Source organism: Tachyglossus aculeatus, chromosome 25 (assembly GCF_015852505.1).
Source record: "Tachyglossus aculeatus isolate mTacAcu1 chromosome 25, mTacAcu1.pri, whole genome shotgun sequence".
Classification (NCBI taxonomy): Eukaryota; Metazoa; Chordata; class Mammalia; order Monotremata; family Tachyglossidae; genus Tachyglossus; species Tachyglossus aculeatus.
The window spans coordinates 21,791,375-21,812,336 of NC_052090.1; the positions used below are offsets into that span (position 1 = coordinate 21,791,375).

A 20,962-nucleotide genomic window follows, 5' to 3' on the forward strand; every position below is an offset into this window, starting at 1 on the left:
CCAATTGTCAGCTGTGTGACTTTGGGAAAGTCACTTCACTTCTCTGTGCCTCAATTCCCTATCTGTAAAATGGGGATTAAGACTGTGAGCCCCCCATGGGACAACCTGATCACCTTGTAACCTCCCCAATGCTTAGAACAGTGCTTTGCACATAGTGCTTAATAAATGCCATCATCATTATTATTATTAGCTTGTATCTACCCCTGTGCTTAGAACAGTACTTGGCACATAGAAAGCACTTAACAAGTACCATTATTACTGTTATTATATTACATTCAATTAACCCTATTCTATGGGGTCATGCTTGAGGAGACAGGAGATCTGGAAAGCTGCTGGTGGAAAAGTTTCCTGGAGGATCAGAAAAAAATATTCTACCCTGATAAGCTACCATCACTATCAAACATCCTTGAGATTGGGGCCTCCAGAGATGCTACCATCACCCTACGGTATGCCCTGGGTCACAATGTTAGTGCCAGGCTCTGGGTGGCCACGATCTGATACATCAGAAAACCCTTCCATCCACCTGAAGATTTACATAACACAAAACAAAAAGTCATTAGTGTATTCTGGCCAACAACATGTGGCTAGACAAAGGAGAAGAAAACACAGATAAGAAGACCAGCACATCCTTTTTCAGCACACCGTCTCAGTCTTCCAACACGGGACTGAGTTTCACGGCAATCTGCCTTTCTGCATGGTGACCAAAATCAGACCTTCCCGCTGAAGTTCCCTCAGATTTCTCAATCATTTCACCAGAATTCCTCATATGCCATACTTATCTAATGACAAGCCAGAATCACAAGCACCACAATCCTAGGACAGACAGTCAAACCACAAGGAAGCAATGGCCAAAGTAATATAATTCCCCTATACGAGATGGGTGTTGAGAATGGATGACAGCAGTACACTCAAGCAGCTTCCTCATGTTAAGTTCAGACATGGTGACAACCAGGGAAGACAGAAACAGAACACATTTTAAGAACAACGTTTCAAGTGTGGCACCGCAGTAATAATAATAATAATGGCATTGGTTAAGCACTTACTATGTGCAAAGCACTGTTCTAAGCGCTGGGGAGGATACAAGGTGATCAGGGTGTCCCACATGGGGCTCACAGTCTTAATCCCCATTTTACACATGAGGTAACTGAGGCACAGAGAAGTTAAGAGACTTGCTCAAAACCACACAGCTGCAATTGGCAGAGCCGGGATTTGAGCCCATGACCTTTTACTCCTAAACCCGGGCTCTTTCCACTGAGCCACGCTGCTTCTCAAGTTCACAGCTACGGAAGCAAATGATATCTCTAAATACACACAGAATCTTTCCTTGGCACATGGCAGTAATGAGGATTCGGTATCTTCACATCCTTGCAGGCGAGGGAATTTCCAAATGAAAAATGAGTAATCTGGCATAAATTTGGGGGATGTTAAAATGTACTCAATCCAGTCAAATATATGAATTATATTAGAGGGTTTGGGTTCTAATACTGACTCGTCCAAATGCCCGCTGTATGACCGTGGGCAAGTCACTTAACTTCTCTGTGCCTCAGTTCCCTCAACGGCAAAATGAAAATGAAATATCTGTTCTCCCTCCCACTTAGATCGGGAGCTCCATGTGGTATAAGGATGCTATCGAACCTGATTACCCCAGCACTTAGCACAGTGCTTAAAAAATACTACTATTACTATTTCTAATTCAAATGAATTCGTTGTCATCCTAAGTCCAAGGACTAGCTTTTCTCAGATGGACAGGAGTAGAACCACTTGTCAGGCAAGCCTTTCTAGCTTCATAGTAAAATGAACAAGACTGCTATAAGGAGTACTCAGTCAAGTAATCAATCAGTAGTACTTACTGAGCACCTACTATGTACGGTGCACTGGACTAAGTACTTGGGAAAGTACAAAAGAGTTAAATGACACGGTCCCTGCCTTTAATTTTTATAACTGATGACCACATCAAGAAGAGAACTGAGTGGGGGGAAGCTGAAGGCTTTAGTAGGTGAGAGGTCTGTGTGTGTTCACAGAACACTGAGCACTGTAGTCTTCCAGGAAAGGAGCTATTAAAAGGTTACTTACTTACTAGATGTTGCAATCTCCTGATGGTGACTTCTGAGACCTAAATAGGACTCTCAAAATAATGTACTTGTTCTACTCCTGGGGCTTTCCAGATCAGAAGTCCACCTTCTCCATTACGGTATTTGAAAGTCTGCTGAATTGATCTATCGCTCATATTTACAGAGCGCTTACTGTGCGTGCGGAGTACTAGACTGAATGCTTGGGAGAGTACAATTTAACAGAGTTAGTAGACACGTTCCCTGCCCCCAACAAGCTTATGGTCTAGAGGACAATGGACATATAGCCTTCAAATATCACTAAAGCCCTCAAACACGATTTTACAAGCCTATGCAAAGCTTTGCTGGCCATCCTCAGAGGTAAAGAATGTCGCTGAAAAGGTTCAGGGCGTTTTGGAAAACCACTACTAGAATCATTTTGTTTTTTTACGTGAATCTACAAATTCATTCATTCATTCATTCAATCGTATTTATTGAGCGATTAATGTGTGCAGAGCATTGTACTAAGTGCTTGGAAAGTACAGTTCGGCAACAAATAGAGGCAATCCCTACCCAACAACAGGCTCACAGTCTAGATGCCTTAATGCTAAATGCCAAGTCAATATTAATGGGAATCATGCCATTCAGAAGGGATTAACAATTTTGGAGCCAGACAGAACTAGTTCTTGTTTTGACCCCATCCCGAGGACCTCATCAACACGTCTGCTTCATTGATCCACACACATATCTAGCTTTTCCGCCCCTCACAACGCAACAACGCAACCCTGTCCCACACACTGCTACTCCGGCAGGGGTGTGTGTCCTATAAGGTCCAGGGAGATGGGTGTCAGGTTGGAGGGAATGCAGGGCCAATAGGCTCTGTGGATCCGACTGTCAGTCACCTAGTCTCCAGAATCAATTAGAAGTCAAGCCAGGAAAGCAAGCTAACGCTAAAATTACCTGTCTGCATACTCCTGACTCGGCCTTTCCAGCCATGCGCCGCTGAACTGTGAGTTCTTTAACATCATACAGTACCAATAAGACATCAAGTCATCATCCATTTCAAGAAGAATTGAAAAAAGACTGTGGCAACTACTAGAGTATCTCTCAACTCGCCACTCTTGACAAAACCGAAGCCATGATCTTTCGGGACCAGTTAATATACAGCACTGTCAGTTGTGTCTTACCGATAAGCCCTGCCGCACACAAGGACCACGATTTAGATCTCAGTGTTGTACTCAAACTGAAAAAAACATTTGACACCATCAGTGAGCTTGGACCTTGGCAGTCTAAATAAGTGTGGCAACCCCAAATTTATCAAGATTCCAGAGTTACTTCAGGAAACTGGTCAGGTCTGAGTTGTTTTTTGTTTTTTTTTAGAATGATGACGATGGCATTTGTTCAGCGCTCACTACGTGCCAAGCACCATTCTAAGCACTGGAAAAATGATCCAGGCAGCAGAGGGAAGTATTGGAGAAGGGGGAGACAGAAGGCAGGGAGGTGAGCGAGGAGACCGAGGCAGTAGTCAAGGTGGGATATGGTAAGCGTTTGGATCAGCGGGGTAGCTGATGGAGAGGAGAGGGTGGATCCTACAGATGTTAGGATGGTGGAACCCACCAGATTTCTTGACATATTGAATGTGTGGCTGATTGAGAGAGATGAGTTAAGGATCATGCCAAGGCTTAGGGTTTGTGAGATGAGGAGGGATGGTGGTGTTTTCTACAGCGATGGAAAGTTGCGGGGAGAACACGGTTTGGGTGGGAGGATGATGAGATCCACAGCTCCACTTGTGGATCACTACAGAGCATCATAATGATCCACAAGCGGAGTCAGGCAGAGGTATAGATTTGATCCCTTTTTAATAAATACACTTTGCTCAATAGAGCTCCTGGATAGAACACAATATTTGAAAACTAGTGTTGTCCGGATTCAGAGCTCTGGGAAACACTCAAGGGTCATCAGAAGTTCTAGAGCAGTTCTTTAAAAGCTTTCAGCGCTGGTGTCTTCCCTCTTCAAATGCATATGCAAAGTGATGTGGAACAGATTACGGAATCACTTGATCCGCAGGAGATTAGCCTGAAGACAGCAAGGTCAGATCCAAGCCTGCACTCTGTGGGCATTCAAAATCAGAACGAGATTTTTATTGACAATAAGAAGCTAAAAGCTATCCCCAGACTCAGCTAACTCTATAGCACACTGCTGAAAAAATCTATAAAGGGAAAGAAATAGAAAATCAATTAAGTAGCAAAGCAAAGGAGAAAGATCAACGTATCCTTGAGGGAGCTGGCAGGATATGGCGCCAGGATGGCGTTGAGCTCTGGATGAAAGCTACCCCAGACACCACGGCCTGCTTCCCACGAGCATCATTTTTCTGAGCCACACTTGCCATTTAGGGGCTAGTCACCAGGATGCCCCAGAAGAGAAGTGAGCCACACTCACTGCCATGCAGTTCCACGTGAGTGACCATGTGCTCTGTACAAAATAAAGCACCTCAGGACTCAATGAACCGCTGACCGTGTGCTGCAGACAAGGCAGGCCAAAAGTGTTGTAAGGCTACGGTGAGGTACAACTTCCAACCACAGAACTGAGAAATGTGAGACTCTCTGGCTGCTCTTCAGATGGGATTCAGTTTCAGCAAAGGCACTGGGCTGCCTGCGTGGCAAAGACGCCCCGAGTAGCAACAGGCCCTGCAGAAACCAGCTCTAGCCATGGAAGCAGCGTGGCTCAGTGGAAAGAGCACGGGCTTTGGACTCAGGAGTCATGGGTTCGAATCCCGGCTCTGTCAACTGTCAGCTGTGTGACTTTGGGCAAGTCACTTAACATCCCTGTGCCTCAGTTCCCTCATCTGTAAAATCGGGATTAAGACTGTGAGCCCCCCATGGGACAACCTGATCTCCTTGTAACCTCCCCCGGCGCTTAGAACAGTGCTTTGCACATCGTAAGCGCTTAATAAATGCCATTATTGTTATTATGGATTAAAGGCAACCACTTCCATATGTACTATGGAAATGGTTGTAGCTTACACACTAAGGTTTTGCACATTCTCTCTCTCTCTTCGCCTTATCACAATATCCCTAGAATCCAACCTTTCCTCTCTGTTCAAACTGTTACCACGCTGATCCAAGCACTTATCATACCCGATCTTGACTACTACATCTGTTCCCTCGCTGACCTCCCTCTGCCTTCCATCTCTCCCCTCTGCAGGCCATACTTCGATCTGCTGCTTGGATCATTTTTCTAAAAAAACACGTGCATGTCATGCCTCCCCATTCCTCAAAATCTTCCAATAGTTGCCCATCCCTCTCCGCATCCAACAGAAATTCCTTACCATTGGTTTTAATGCACTCAATAGGCTCTCCCCATTCTACCTCACCTCACAGATCTCCTACTACAACCCAACCCGCAGACTTCACTCCTCTAACACCCACCTTCTCACTGTACTTCAGTCCCATCTTTCTTGTCACCGATCAGTTGCCACCTCATCCTTCTGGCTTGGAACATCTTCTCACATCACATCAATCAATCCAAATTTAACAACTATCAATTTCACTACATCAGTGGGCAAAACCAATTAAAATGACAATTTGGGTGACATGTGCTATGCAAATGCAAAGAGTTATAGAGCTTTAGTTGCCTAAGTACACATTCGATACCACCCTTCATATTTTTAGCAAGGAACAAGTGTAGTTAATCCACTGGTGACATATGAGAACACTCCCATGGGTGACCACTTTGCCTCATGACCATAAGCAATCACCAGATCCCAGCAAGGTTTCTCCCTACTCTCTAGTCTTTCAGTTGAGGACAGAGAACAAGGAAGAGGAGGGGTCCTCCCAAATCCACAGCCCTGACAATTCAGGAAAAATAGAATGGGAAGAAATAAGAATGGGGGAGTTAGGGTCCCTGCAGAGACCACCGATCTCCAAATAAACTCCACCTAGCCCAGGCTAACATGTGCCATTTGGATCCCCTATCCAACCTCCCCTCTCAAAGCATAAATCCACGCCCAACTCATCTTCACTCCCTCACTCTCCTTGTTTATCTCGCATCAGGAAACCTCAGCCCCATCCAAACATTCTTCCTTAAGTTGCTTCTGGGTTCTCTTCTCTTTGAAGGGCTATTTGGGGATCCACTGGTAACACTACCTAGGGTTTGGCTCCCAGGGCTGGAACAGGTGCCTGGGCAGGGAGGGACCAGGTGCTTGCTTGCTTGGTGACTGCTGTGTGCGGAGGTGTGGGCTGTGTCTCCAAAGTCAGTGGCTTCCACCCACCTGTTGAACAAAGCTCTGAGGCATTATGTTACAGGACATTATAGAGCACACAGAAAGGGGAACCCTTAATGAGAATTCTATAAAGACAAGTTATGTGCCAAGCGGGAGGTCTTCGATTGTCATCTTAAATCAAGGATTGAGAGAGAAGCTTTTTTAATGTTAAAAAATCGACCCCCGGCCCACATCATCCCCCGGGCCTGGAATGCCCTCCCTCTGCCCATCCGCCAAGCTAGGTCTCTTCCTCCCTTCAAGGCCCTACTGAGAGCTCACCTCCTCCAGGAGGCCTTCCCAGACTGAGCCCCTTCCTTCCTCTCTCCCTCGTCCCCCTCTCCATCCCCTCATCTTACCTCCTTCCCTTCCCCACAGCACCTGTATATATGTATATATGTTTGTACATATTTATTACTCTATTTATTTTACTTGTACATATCTATCCTATTTGTTTTCTTTTGTTAGTATGTTTGGTTTTGCTTTCTGTCTCCCCCTTTTAGACTGTGAGCCCACTGTTGGGTATATATTGCCAACTTGTACCTCCCAAGCGCTTAGTACAGTGCTCTGCACACAGTAAGCGCTCAATAAATATGATTGATTGATCGATTAAAATGCTTAACATTAAACATTTATGAATATTACCCTTTAGATATTACACTTCATGCTAGAGAAGCAGCGTGGCTCAGTGGAAAGAGCACGGGCTTTGGAGTCAGAGGTCATGGGTTCGAATCCCGGCTCCGCCCCATGTCTGCTGTGTGACCTTGGGCAAGTCACTTAACTTCTCTGAGCCTCAGTTACCTCATCTGTAAAATGGGGATTAAGACTGTGAGCCCCACGTGGGGCAACCTGATCACTTTGTATCCCCCCAAGCGCTTAGAACAGTGCTTTGCACATAGTAAGTGCTTAACAAATGCCAACATTATTATTATTATTTATACTGTACTCTCCCTCAAGCGCTTAGTACAGTGCTCTGCACAGAGTAAGTGCTCAATAAGTACAACCGACTGATTAGACTGATACAAAGAATCCCTGGGAACTTCCTAAGGATTTCACAGTCACTAAGTAGTTCCACTATCGACCATCAGAGGGAGCTCTACACCCAACACAACCATGGCTCATGACAGGATCCTATTTACCCTCATTTCTTTCAACCTTATAATGAAAGCAGTTCAAAGATGGTGTAAAAAGAAGGTCACCTGCTAACCATGGAAACATCACATAGTACGAGAGGCACTGGGAAACCCATTTACTAACCTCTAATCTGTTGGCTGGCTTTCTGTACCTCTCTCACCAAGGACTCCCTCTAGAATATAAAATCATTGCGGGCAGGGAATATCACTGTTTATTGTTGTGTTGTACTTTCCCTATTAGTGCAGTGCTCTGCACACAGTAAGCGCCCTATCAATAAAACTGAATGATGAATGACTTCTCAGTCCCTCCCTTCTGCTGGAAACTCCCTCCCCCTTCTCATCCAACAGACCACTGCCCCCAACCCCCCAACTTCAAAGCCTTTCTAATAATAATAATGATAGTATTTATTAAGCGCTTACTATGTGCAAAGCACTGTTCTAAGCGCTGGGGAGGTTACAAGGTGATCAGGTTGTCCCACAGGGGGCTCACAGTTTTAATCCTCATTTTCCAGATGAGGGAACTGAGGCCCAGAGAAGTGAAGTGACTTGCCCAAAGTCACAAAGCTGACAATTGGCGGAGCCGGGATTTGAACCCATGACCTCTGACTCCAAAGCCCGGGCTCTTTCCACTGAGCCACGCTGCTTCTTTCTGAAATTGTACCTCCTGCATATCCTCTTCTCTGATTAATCTTTCTTCCCCCCACCAACTTCCACATCACTTAAGCACTTGGGGACCCAAAGCATATAGGTACATTCTTTAAACACTGTTGCTTCCCTCTTCTTGCAATTTATTTTAGGATTTTGTCTCCCCATCTACAGTCTAAGCTCCATGAGGGCAGAGAATGTGTCTACTAATTCTATGGTATTGTACTCTCCCAAATAAACAGTATTGAATGATTTGTCACCTCATTTTTAGGAGAGAAACCAACCACACAACTCCCGACTTCTCAATGTGATTTCTGCACTGCAATAGAGACAGGAGGGGTTCAGCTGCTGGAGCAAGATTAACTTTGTAGTCTTATTGGTGGCTGAACCCTTACTTGGAGAACTGTAAAACAGTAAGTGAAAAACAAGTCAACACATGGCACAAGGCCCTTCTACCTCAACACCTTTAGACTGATACCTGCTGTTTCTGGGCTGCTTTTGCTTGAAGCAGTTTTAACTAAGGTTTTATATTTCGCACTAGTGGCCTGAAGTGATTTATTCAAAAGGACCACATCTTGAGAACTGAAAAAGAAATAAATTACGGGACTAGGAACACACATAGGAGTGGACCAAGGAGATTAGGATGAGTGGGACAGGAAAACTGCAGAGGTCAGAGGAAGCTGGGGGGAGTGGAAAGGGGGGGGAGGGAGGGAGGGAGAGAGAGGGAGAGAGGGAGAGGGGGGAGAGAGAGAGAGAGAGAGAGAGTGTGTGTGTGTGTGTGTGTGTGTGTGTGTGTGTGTGTGTGTGTTTGGGGGAAGAGGGTTACAGTGTAATTTTTTACTACTCTGTCATGTTCGGCCCATCACCTTGGAGCTAATTTTGGAAAGAATCCTAACTAATTGTACATAAGTAAATGGCAAAAAGTACCACACAATTAAACCCTTCACCAAATAACCACATTTACATGGAATACAACCTGTGTATTGTGACTACATTTTAACTCTGTCCTGAGCTACAATTCCACTCGATCCCAGAATCTTAGGTTGTCTCACAAAGCTAGAAATGACTTAGTTCTAAGAATAAATATAGTTCTGAACCTCACCACAGAAGGGGAATCACCAATTACTGAACCCAGGAAGAAACAGTTGTTTTCAGTGTTGGGCTGCTAGGGTTCCAGAGCAGCCTACTGTGATTCACCTTAAGAGAAAGGAAAACAGATCACTGGAGAGCTGAAAGGCAGAAGAAACATGCTCTTGACCTCTGGACCACCAAGAGATTTCTACAAGTTCTGCTCTTAGTTTAACCTTACCAACTCTTAAAAGCAAAAGGTCTGAACCTCTCCCTGTAGAGAACCACAGATCTGGGAGTTTTACCAGTTAGGACACTCACTGAACCCTGGGATAGTTAACCTGGTGGGTGGCTGATCCCTGGGAAACTAGCAGTCTTTCAGCAAGAGGAGCCAAGTGGCATCAAATGGGTGCCCAAAATAGTGGGATAGGCAGAGGAGGAGCTTTGGGAGTTTGTTTCAACTCACTGCTTTACTGTTCCCTTTATCCTTCGAGCAACTTCTCAATGCTTGGATCCCACTGCTCCAAACCCAGAATATGGAGAAAGGAGCAAAGAGAAGAAACGTAAAGAAGCAGAACTGAGGCTCAACAATGGTTGTTCAGAGATGGAAAACGTAAAGAACAACGCACAGCACAGAGCAGGCAGAGCACTTAGGTAAAAACCATCACTGTAAACCAGGTCATTGGTTGAAGCAGGCTAAATCTCCTGGGAGTTCGAAGCCAGTAGCCTCGCCCCCACAATCTTTAAGGGTAGGTGGGTGGGGAATTGAAGGGGTCAGAGAGAGGGAGAGAGAGTTGAGGATAGAGAGAAGGGGGAAGGGAAGGGAAGGATAAAGAGGGAGGGAGGGAAGGGGAGAGAGAGAACACACAAAAGCACACTCACAAGGTGGAGATAGGATGCTCTGGGAAGAGCCCCAAATGGAAGCCATGCTCTATAAGCTCCCTTATGGCTCTTATTGTGAAAGCTCAGAAGTCAGGCCCATTAGATTTCTTGGTTTGCTTGTTTTTTCATAGAAATGGGAGGAGCCCCTAGCCTGGGAGCAATTAGGCAGGGATTCTTTCGTGAAACTTCTTTTTCTACTGCCCATGGATCCAAGTGATCTTGTGCCTTAGCATGCAGAATCTAGAGCCGGCTGCCACTCCATAGGATACAAGCCAACGGAAAAATGGACCATTCAGTTGCCGGCAAGTGATGTTCTCCTGTCCCCTGGAATGGAATTTTGTGACCCCATCTGCTTTTTGATGCTTAAGTTATGTATGCTCCTCCGAGAAAAGTTATGACTTTCTGCCTAGAAATAGGGTGTGGATATCAGGGAAGCATGTTCTCAACCCTGGATTGAATTTCAGATTGCTTCATGACCTCCTGAATTGCAACTCTGTTTCCCCAGCTTGATAAAATGTTGGGCTACTTATTCTGTACCACAATATCTTTGGCTGCCAAAAGAAAAGAGACTGCAAGCTGGAGATCATTATAAAAGGTGAAGGGAAAAATTGTTCCGAACTCCAGTACTGATCCTTTGGGGAACATAAAAGGATGACAGGAAGAGATACCCGTAAACAAACCAAACCTGCTTTTACTTACGTCAGAATGAGTGAGGAGAACAAAAAAGTGATGGTGAACTACATGAGTACTCGGTGGGAACTATTCAACAAAAGCGTCTATTTAAGAATCACATCAAGATGAAAATAGCTAGAGACAAGCCCACTAGAAATTTGGGGATGGGATGAAAGTAAACATTCACAATACTTTCTTTGTCCAAAATCAGGTATATAATAAAGGATACTGAGAGTTGCTACCAGCTGTTTCCATTATAAAACTTTCAGATGTTACAGCTTAAAAAGCCAGTTATAGATAACAGAATGTTTTCAAAATTTGGATTTTCCTCATCTGAGAATTTCTACCGTGCAGCAAGGAGCCAAAGAGCACAGTGGCCTAGTGGATAGGCCTGGAAGTCAGAAGGATCTGGGTTCTAATCTCAGCTCCATCATTTATCTGTTCTGTGGCCTTGGGTAAGTCACTTCACTTCTCTGTGCCTCAGTTACCTCATCTGTAAAACGGGGATTAAGGGTGTGAGCCTAATGTGGGACACGGATCGTGTCCAACCTGATTACTTTGTATCTACCCCAGCACTTAGAACAGTGCCTGGCACATAGTAAGTGCTTAACAAATACCATAAAAAAAGATTTTAAATTAGGAGCCAGCAAGAGTCCAACCAAAACACACTCAGCTCTACCTCAGGGCGTGTTTTCACTACACATTTCGGGTGGAGCGTTGTTTGGGAATCTGACGACACAAGCCTCTTTGGGGACAGGATGCCATGGGAACAGAAGAAATGGTTGTTCCTGCGAAGTTGGAAGTGGGGGGAATACTACAGCCGGAGTTTTCCTTAACCTAGCGTGTGGCAAGCACCCAATTCCCATGCTTTAGGAGAACTGGGTGTGCCCCATTTGCAGTAGGTCTCTAGGAGGCGATTAGAAAGAAGGCTGCCAGTGCTGGCGGGAAGCAGAAGGAAGTTGTAGAAAGGGTAGGACAGGTAATGCGATGAAAGGGAACTAAAGCAAAGTTGGGTAACCTGACTCCACAAAACCCAGGGAACTTCTGTTTCTCAGTTGTGACACTGGAATGGAGGGGAACAGCAACGGGGAGAAGAAAAGTCTTGTGTTCTGATAAACACAGGTCTTGCACTAATCTGCAAGCCCGTTGTGGACAGGGAATATGTCTTTTTATTGTTATATTGTTCTCTCCCAAATACTTAGTACAGTGCTCTGCACATAGTAAGCTCTCAATAAATACGACTGAATGAATGAATGAATGCTGCTTAGATGGCATGAGACCAAAATTCAAGTCCACAGCCCTCGTCTGAGAGCCGAGCTGTGGGTCAACCACCTCCCATAAAGCCTTTCAACCAGGAAATAATAATAATAATAGTTGTTAAATGCTTACTATGTGCCAAGCACTGTATTAGGCACTGGGGTAGATACAAGATAATCAGGTCTCATGTGGAGTTCCCAGTCCTAACAGGAGGGAGAACAGGTATCAAATCCCCATTTTGCAGACGAGGGATCTGAGGCATGGTGAAGTCAAGTGACTTTGCTTAAGGTCACACAGCAGACAAGTGGCGGAGCCAGGATTAGAACCTAGGTGCTCTAACTCCCAAGCCCATGTTCTTTCCACTAGGCCATGCTGCTACCTTAAAGAAAAGACCAAGAGCCCCAGCAAATGACACTTCCTGCCAGAATAGGTGAGAGCGCTTGCCTGTCATCTACCTTAGGGGTTCTCGAGCCCCCACTTTGTATTGGAGGTGGGAGCAAGCAGGGGCCTCCAGACACCAAAATTGGATGATGTAGGTCAGGTCTAACTGAGGCCTCCAAATATTCCCCGCACACCCCCTGCCCGCTTTGATAAGTTTTGCTTTGGTGATCGAAACCCCTCCCCGTGCCACAGCTAGCCACAGCCGCCAAACTATGACCAGGGCTCTGGCCTGGCTGGCCGGGCTGCGCAGAGGGGAGATGAAGTTTTATATTTGCTCTCTGTTCCCCTTAGGGGTAGACAGGTACTCACAAAGAGAAGCACGACAGGCAGGAAGGGGAAGACAAAGGGAAGAGATTGATAAGCAGTACTCTGTCCACCTAGACCTGTGAGCCTGGTGTGGGCAGGGACTGTCTCTCTTTATTGCTAAATTGTACTTTCCAACCGCTTAGTCCAGTGCTCTGCCCACAGTAAGCGCTCAATAAATACGACTGACTGAATGAATGAATGAAAGAACAGGGATCTCTGTTGGCATTCTCTGAAGGCAAGACCTTACAAGGGGGCTGGGCTTTTCCCAGTAGTACTGGGTATGGAATGGAGGTCTGCAAACTGCTTGGCCATTTCCTAGGTATCAGTGAGCAGGACTTGGATGTGCTTGACTGAAGGTGTTGAGTCACTTGGGTTAAGATTTCAATTTCCTTTTTTGTTTTGTTTTTAATGCATTCTTACCTTAACTCCTTTTATTTTTTAATTTCCACCTAACAAGCCAAATCAATATAGTGTGGTTCCAGGAATGCCCTCCTCCCACTCTCTTGCCCTCACCGGTAGATCATGCAAAGATGAGACTGCAAAAGTTGAACCTCCATATTGGTAGCCTGACCACCACCCCCTTCTCCTCCCCCCCCCCCCCGCCCCATACACTCACACACACACACACTCCCCTAGAAGAGCGAATGGTTCACTAACTTCTCACTTTTGGTTCTAGCTCTTCAACACTGCCCCTCCCGTGTCAACACCGGTGATAGCAGATCATTCTGACAAAAGAGTAACTTAAAAACAACAGACTTCATTTTAACCCTAAGCAAAATGGTTGCCCTCAGTTGGAACTGTCTGGGGGGAGAGTTGAACTCATTCTTAGCATGATAAAAAGAGGATAAGAATGCCATTATGGAGTCAGATCAGTGAGCTAATATTCTGTCTCCGAGGAAGACAAGGGCAACACTGCGGTGACATCCACCTTAACGTCTGGAGACAAAACTCCTAATATCCCAAACTTTCTTTAGAGTCACCCATAATGGGACTCTCAAACATGAATTTTTCCCAACTCATCCTGAACCTACTATTTTCTAATTGCACCTCTTCCTGGGGTAACAAATTCCACTGTGAAGGTAGTTTGAACCATTTGAACCATTTGGCCATATCAACATAAGCCCTCTCAAATACAGTTAAAAATTAAGTGTGAATCCATGGAAAAGTGGCCTACACTACCATATTCTTGGATTCCCCACTGAATCTGGAAAGAATGAGGCCATTAAACTGCCAGTCCCTTCACATAACTGCATTATCTTACTGCTTAAAATTCAAAATGCCGTGACTATGGGACACGCTGCCATTTTCAGGTAAATAAAAGACAGTACAAAGCAATTATTTAGGCTAACATCCACCCCATTCTCTCAAAGTTTTATTTTGCAAATGCCAGCTTAATTTTTTTTGAGAGTATTTGTTGAGCGCTTACTATGTGCCAGGCTCTGTTCTAAGCACTTGGGTAGATAAAAAGTAATCAGGTTGGACATAGTCCACATCCCACTTGGGACTCACAGTCTTAATCCCCATTTGACAGGTGAGGAAACTGAGGCACAGAGAAGTGAAGTGACTTGCCCAAGGTCATTCAGCAGACAAGCAACAGAGCTAGAATTAGAACGCAGGTCCTTCTAATTCCCATGCCTGTACTCTACCCACTTGGCCACGTCACTTTGCTAAGGCCAATGAGAAGATATGGATGAATGGTTGGAAAATTCTAAAACTAGATTTGTTTTGGTGTCCAGCAGCAAACTGTAAAATTCAAGAGCTTTTTCTTTTCCCCACTCAGATGCCCAATAACATTAACTGCTTGTTCGGTTTGCGGGGGTGGGTAGAGAAGAAAAGAAAGTGGGGCTATGGGTCTTAAAATGTTTCACATAGGCAAAAAGGAAAAAACCCTGCGTATGTTTTCAAACATATGTTTGCCCCCAAACAATTTGTTTGGCCTACTGAAGAAGTCTGAGAGCTTCTTTTCCAATTATACTATAAAAGTTTGAATCCTGGCTGCTTTGTGCTGAAATAATGAAGTTCCCCCACGCCCTTATTAAATTATGCTTGTCATTGCCTGGAATCAACCCCTCTGAACTCTCTACCACCGCCGGAAGAGGCCAACTGCTGCTTTTAACCCAAGGTCTGATTAAGCTCTATTCTCCCATATTTTGTTGGGTTTAGATCAGATCCAGAAGGTTGTGTCGGGCAAGACGGCAGATGAGAATACAGAGGTGGATCACATGCATTTAATAAAAACTACATTTGGTCCTCATATTCCCAGACCTAAGTGGGTGTCTTTCCAAACAGAATCACGCTTACTGACAGAGTTTATAAAAAAAAAAAAAAATCCCCGAACACAAAGGTAGAAATATGCTTAAAGAATGAACTTACAATTTGTTGAACTGAACTGAGTGGCAAAATATCAGAGATTTACAAATTCAAAAGCTAAAACAGAAGTATCTGTGTTTCCTTCTGCTAAGAAATACTTACAGTGAAAAATACGAAAATCAATGTATGGGTGAGAACCTCTTCTTTCTGATTCAAATCCTGCCCGACTTCTTACTCGTACATCTCCTAGAAATAGGGTCAAGAATGAAATAGAAGCTTGGAAGAGCTGCAGAGATAAAATGCAATTGAAAAGAAACTGCTTTAAGGTTTAAATGCCTACCATGCCACTAAAGCTTTGAAAATCTCCACTTGCACATTTGCCCTGGAAGGTGACAAGCAAGTGTTAAGGAACCTCCCACAGTGAAATGTTTTCAAAGGAATTAATTTTAGTTTATCATTTGATCAGTTGCCATTAGATCCAAAGACCGATTATTGTCAAGCAAATGTGTATTTCAATTAATTCACTACCTAGGTGCCTCCTGAGAGAAAGTCGAGAGAAATGGAAACCGTTGAGGACTAGAAAAATGTTTTCTACTTATCTGTAAGGCTGCATGGGGGAATCTTTTTGAACCTACCCAATCTACTACTCCTTGTCTGAAACTAACACTAAACCTGCAAGTTTGAAGAGTTAAGACTCACATGACTAATTTACATCTGGTATTTTACAAAAAAGCGGACATTAACAGAACCATAGTCAACACCCGAAAGTGAACCCTACACCATTTTAACTATTTCTACATGCATTCTGTCAGAAAACAAAAAAAAACAAAACCTAAATCAAATTTTCCTTGAACAAGTTATAAAACAGTGAATAGCATAGAAAATTCCTTTTCAAAATACTCTGGCTTGAAACTTAAACTAGCTGTAACTTTGCATTAAACAGCATTTCATTCACTACTGCTTGTTTTTTATCACTTGGTATTTTAATGAGCATAACATATAAAAATGCAATAAGCAACTTCATAGTATATAGAACTGCAGCTACTCCAAAACCTGATAACTGAATAATTCTTAAGTGACTAAATTTTTTCAGCTGATTTCGAATATTCAGAAGGTGTGTGCATTATTTAGAAATACTGCCCCATCTGTGATGTGTCCGAGAAAAGAAGTGTAAAGATTTTTTTAAAAAAGCATATTAAACAGTTAATGGTAAAATATGGTACAAGTCACAGAAAAGAACATCATTTGTTTACTTACAAATCTGTGCCCTGTAAGAACAGGGAACTTATTTTCAGTAGGTTAGAGAAATACATTTCAGGACTCTCCAATTTCTATTTAAAAAATAAGACCACTGCTAAGTTACGTGTTAACTCGTCTACTGAAAACTTTCAGAATGGTATAGAGATCAGATCCAATGGTGACAAAATGTGCTAAAATCACACTATGCATTCAGTCAACTGTTGAAAGTTAGCAATGACAGTTAAAAGAAAGTGAAACAAGAATATGATATTCTCCAAAGCAAACAGGTGTCAACTATTATCATAGCTACTAAAATGCAAAATATTGTCCTGGGCAAAAACCAGCTGAACGATGGGACTTACGCTGGTCTATTTACAAAACCTGAACTCAAATAGAACATGCTTCTCTTCCTGTTACCTGATCCAAGACCCACCAGATGTTAGCTGCTTAACCCTCTGTTTAATAGAATCTCCCCACAAAGCAATTCTAAGATTAATCCAAGAATGAAAAATGAGCCTAGGTCTTCCTACTCCATGGGGGTTAAGTGCTTGCTGAGTCCCACATTAAGGACGGGTCATTTTGTAGGGCTCGATCCACATTTGATGCTATACGCACACACAAGACTTTTTTTCTTCTAACATCACATCGCACCATGTCCAGACAAACTCACGTTGTGAGAACATCCCCTAATTCTGCTGTCGCCCTCTGTCCGAAATGTGTCATGTAAAAACGCGTTCTAGCAGAACTGAGATTATCCATATGCAATAAAACATAAAAGTAATAAAACAGAGTAAAATAGGAAACGATTCTGGAAGACCAGAACCAGAGTAAACCAAGACTGGGAAGCCGAAATACCACCCCCTCTCCAGGGTGGCCAGCCTCCTACTGTAATTGCCAATGGGCCATCAGTTGGCTAGCCACAAAAAACATCCACAGGTGGGTCAGGCACCCAACTGTTCAGAGCCTCCAGGCCCATACCAAGATGCTCCAGCCACAGCAGCTTCCCTGAGCCCTGCCCAAGTCTTGGCCCAAGTCCCTGGGCCATCTGTGATCTCCAAGAAGCCCCCTTCACCCCCTACTTGGGGGACTCAGGCTAAGTCACTCTGCAGATTGATTTTGCTAGAATGCAGTTACTCTGCGTGCAGCCAGGTCTCCAGAAAGCACCACACACTGATCCACCGCCATAAGAAATTAAGGTAAAGAAACCAAAAGGTACAACGTCAAGCTTGGAGCTCTCCTAGGACAAACCATGAGACTGCTTGGGAAGAACTGTTTACACACATCCTGGGATTACCTGCAGAACGACTCAGTGGTTTCAAAAGCATCTTATATTGCAGTTTTGACTGGCACTTGTTTAAAGTAACAAGAGACCACCTTCAAATTTACACCACAAAATCAAGGCAAGAGATAACTGTGATATGGGTGGATGGATAAGGTTAATGTTGATAATAACTGGCAGGTCCCGAGTACTATTAGCATGCAATAATTTGGGACATTATAGGAAGACATGGCCTTGAAGGTCTCTAGAACAGAAGGGAGGTCGTGTTGGAGACGTTAAAAGAACAGTCGGATTGGAAGCTGTTAAGGACGGTACTTGGAGTCAACGGAGCACTCTAATCAGAAAGGAGTCTGAGAATAGCTCTTTTCATTTCAGTGTTCTGGGGCTCTATTTTGTTTACCATTGTTCTTGTCTCACATAATTTTGTCTTTGTGTGCTGCAGGCACACTCCTAGTGACCTCTTCAGACTGTAAGCCCTCTAAGGGTGAGGAACTGAGCCTCATTTATCCCTTACTGTATTCTTTCCCAGGGTTTAGGTCAGTGCTTTGCACATGGGAGGCAGGACACTCAATAAATATCACTGAATGCATGAACGGATGCCCATGAGCCCAGATTTTTTTTTCTGGTATTTGTTAAACACTTACAATAACGCAGGCACTGTCCTAAACACTGGGGTAGATACAAGCTAATCAGGTTGGACACAGTCCCTGTCCCACATGGGGCTCCAAATCTTAATCCTCTTTTGACAGATGAGGTAACTGAGGCAAAGACAAGTTAAGTGACTTGCCCAAGGTCACACTGCTGACAAGTGACATAGCCAGGATTAGAACCCAGTTCCTCCTGATTCCCAGGCCTGGGATCTATCCACTAGTCCAAACTGCTTCTCTGATTAAGAGAGTAAGCTAATTAAGCAAGCAAGCAGGCAACCATCAAGTATGTCAACTGAATATCAGTTATTTCAGTTGGCCAGCAGAGCAAAGGTTCTGGCGGATAAACATAAAATCAGACGGACACCTTAAGATAAGAGACATAGCTGGATAAAATTGTTTTTACCTAGTCAAACATCATTTATTTGACTTTTCTCAGTCCCAATTAGCTCTAGTAATTAGCTATCTGAGACACTGCCAGAATTTTCCTCCCTCGATGATGGTCCTGCAAAATAATCACATTTTTGCCTCTTTGTTCTGCTTTTACTTGGCTCACCAAATAAATGTATCAAAACCCACCAACCACCTCTTCCTGCATGGGACTCACCTCTGCTTCCTGCAGGAGTGCGATAACCCCCAGTTTCAAGACCTTTCTCTCTCTTCCCTTTACTCAAATGCCGCCGTGGCTTGGAAACTTGACAATCTTCGTGAGCCTACCGACTGGGGAGCCAATGCTCATCTCTCTCATACAGCTCCTCCTGGGCTGCGGGGCGTGTATCTACTTTAACCTTTTCTGTATTAAATAATCATAATCATAATAATAATAATGGCATTTGTTAAGTGCTTACTATGAGCAAAGCACTTTTCTAAGCGCCGATCTTGGCAGCGGGGCCACTGCAAAAACAGTTTAACCAATTTCTTTGACCCAGGCCCAGGACCTTCTGGTGTTGCAATCAATTTACCCAGTATTGCATTGCTACTTGGGTCTGTGCAGCTATGAAGCCTTAGGTCAAGAACTTGCAGGATGAAAACCCATGTCAGTAACACTGCGTTCTTGCTGGCCAACGTGTCCCAGAAGTCTCCTTTCCCACCCACCTCCTCACCTCCTGCACACCAAGACCCATCTGAAACACTTAAATTTCTGGCTCAAGCAAAGACTTCTTGACCTTCTCCTCAAACCTGTACAGCCTCTTAATTGTATACACCACAGTGTACTAGCAATCAAACCTATTTACTGAGCACTTACTGTGTGCACTAAGCTCATACTACTCTTGCAGTTCTTTTCAAAGGAAGGTAAAGGCCCAGAACCAAACAGTGATGGGCTGGATTCCAGGACTACAAACTCTGCTACTCAGGGGGACCAGGTGGGTTTCTGTTCTGGGGAAGAACTACATACTGTGGGCCCTGGAAATCATGGGAGCCCTGAAACTCCTGAACACATGGGGTTTCTCAAAACCTCTCCAGTTCGGGTGTCTCAGTCTCCCACAGGATTGGGGGGGGACACTTACCAGGAAAAATGGCACCCCAATTGCAGTCCCAATCAGGTTTTGGCCTCCTCCCACCCAGCCCTCAGCTCTTTGGCCCTTGTAGACTTCTGCCATTATATAGCCCTTCAAAAAGAGGGAGGAGACAAACTGTCCTTTATTTCTGATGAAGAATATAAAATCCACACTCATTCATCAAGCAGATAATGCACTCAAAAACTGACTTATCTCCCAGTGCGAAATTAGAACCAAATTTCTTAGAAGCTCAAATTCTAAATTTAACTGGCTTTCTACCCCTTCTCAAGAGATTGGTTTTCTTTGGTTAGAAAAAAAAATCATGTTTTTCACTTTTGTGACAGCTGAAGGAAGGCCGAAGCTCCTTTACTTTCACACAGCCATAGAGAGGGTGATGATGGTGATGATGATGATATTTATTAAGCACTTAGTAACTGTGGTATTTGTTAAAAACTTTCTATGTGCTAAGCACTATACTATAGGTGCTGGGGTATAGTCAAGATAATCAGGTTCCACGTGGGGCTCAAGTCAGTCAGAAAACAGGCACTGAATTGCCGTTTTGCAGATGAGGGAACTGAGGCGCAGAAAATTTAAGTGATTTGCCCAGGGGCACAGAGCAGGTAAGTGGTGGAGCTGAGATTAGAACCCAGGTCCTCTAACTCCCTGGTCCCATACTCCTTCCACTAGGCCACATTGCTTAATATGCCAAGCACTGTACTAAGCACTGGGGAAGATACAAATGAATCAGGTAAGACACAGTCCCTGTCCCACGTGGGGATCACAGTCTAAGGAAGGCACTGAAAACAATATAATAATTGATTCCACTTGGTGAGGAAGCCTCTCTTTACTACAGGAATTAAAAGATGACTTTTGGCAAAGTCAGAATAAGTGCATTTCTGATCTATTACTTACGGAAAAAGAATTATGTTGTCTAACAAAACTCAATAAATTTGATTTGCTTTAAAATATGAAGGGCAATCAATTTTATTACCATAAAATTTGATCTTGGCATTTCTAGACTCTCTCTCACTAGGACTAGATGTTCACAAAAGATTGTCATGTGAGTTCGAGAAGCAGTGTTGCCTAGTGGATACAGCATGGGCCTCGGCGGCAGAAAGACTGGGTTCTAATCCCGGCTCCGCCGTATGTCTGCTATGTGACCTTGGGCTAGTCACTTCACTTCTCTGTGCCTCAGTTTCCTCATCTGTGAAACGGGGATTACGTCTGTGAGCCCTATTTGGGACAGGGACTGTGTCCAACCTGATTAGCTTGTATCTA

The 20,962-nt window shown here is 44.1% G+C and overlaps 1 protein-coding gene across 3 annotated transcripts in view; it reads right to left on the reverse strand.

Annotated features, from left to right (window-relative positions):
* PDE7A (phosphodiesterase 7A) overlaps positions 1-20,962 on the reverse strand; it is an 88,185-nt gene that overhangs the window by 22,806 nt on the left and 44,417 nt on the right. For 2 of the 3 annotated variants that reach the window (XM_038766436.1, XM_038766437.1), the window contains exon 3: positions 15,183-15,266. The exons of the other annotated variant lie outside the window; for it this stretch is intronic. In XM_038766436.1, the coding sequence (XP_038622364.1) occupies positions 15,183-15,266 (84 nt within the window). The remainder of the gene's footprint in view (positions 1-15,182; positions 15,267-20,962) is intronic. 3 annotated transcript variants of the gene reach the window in all.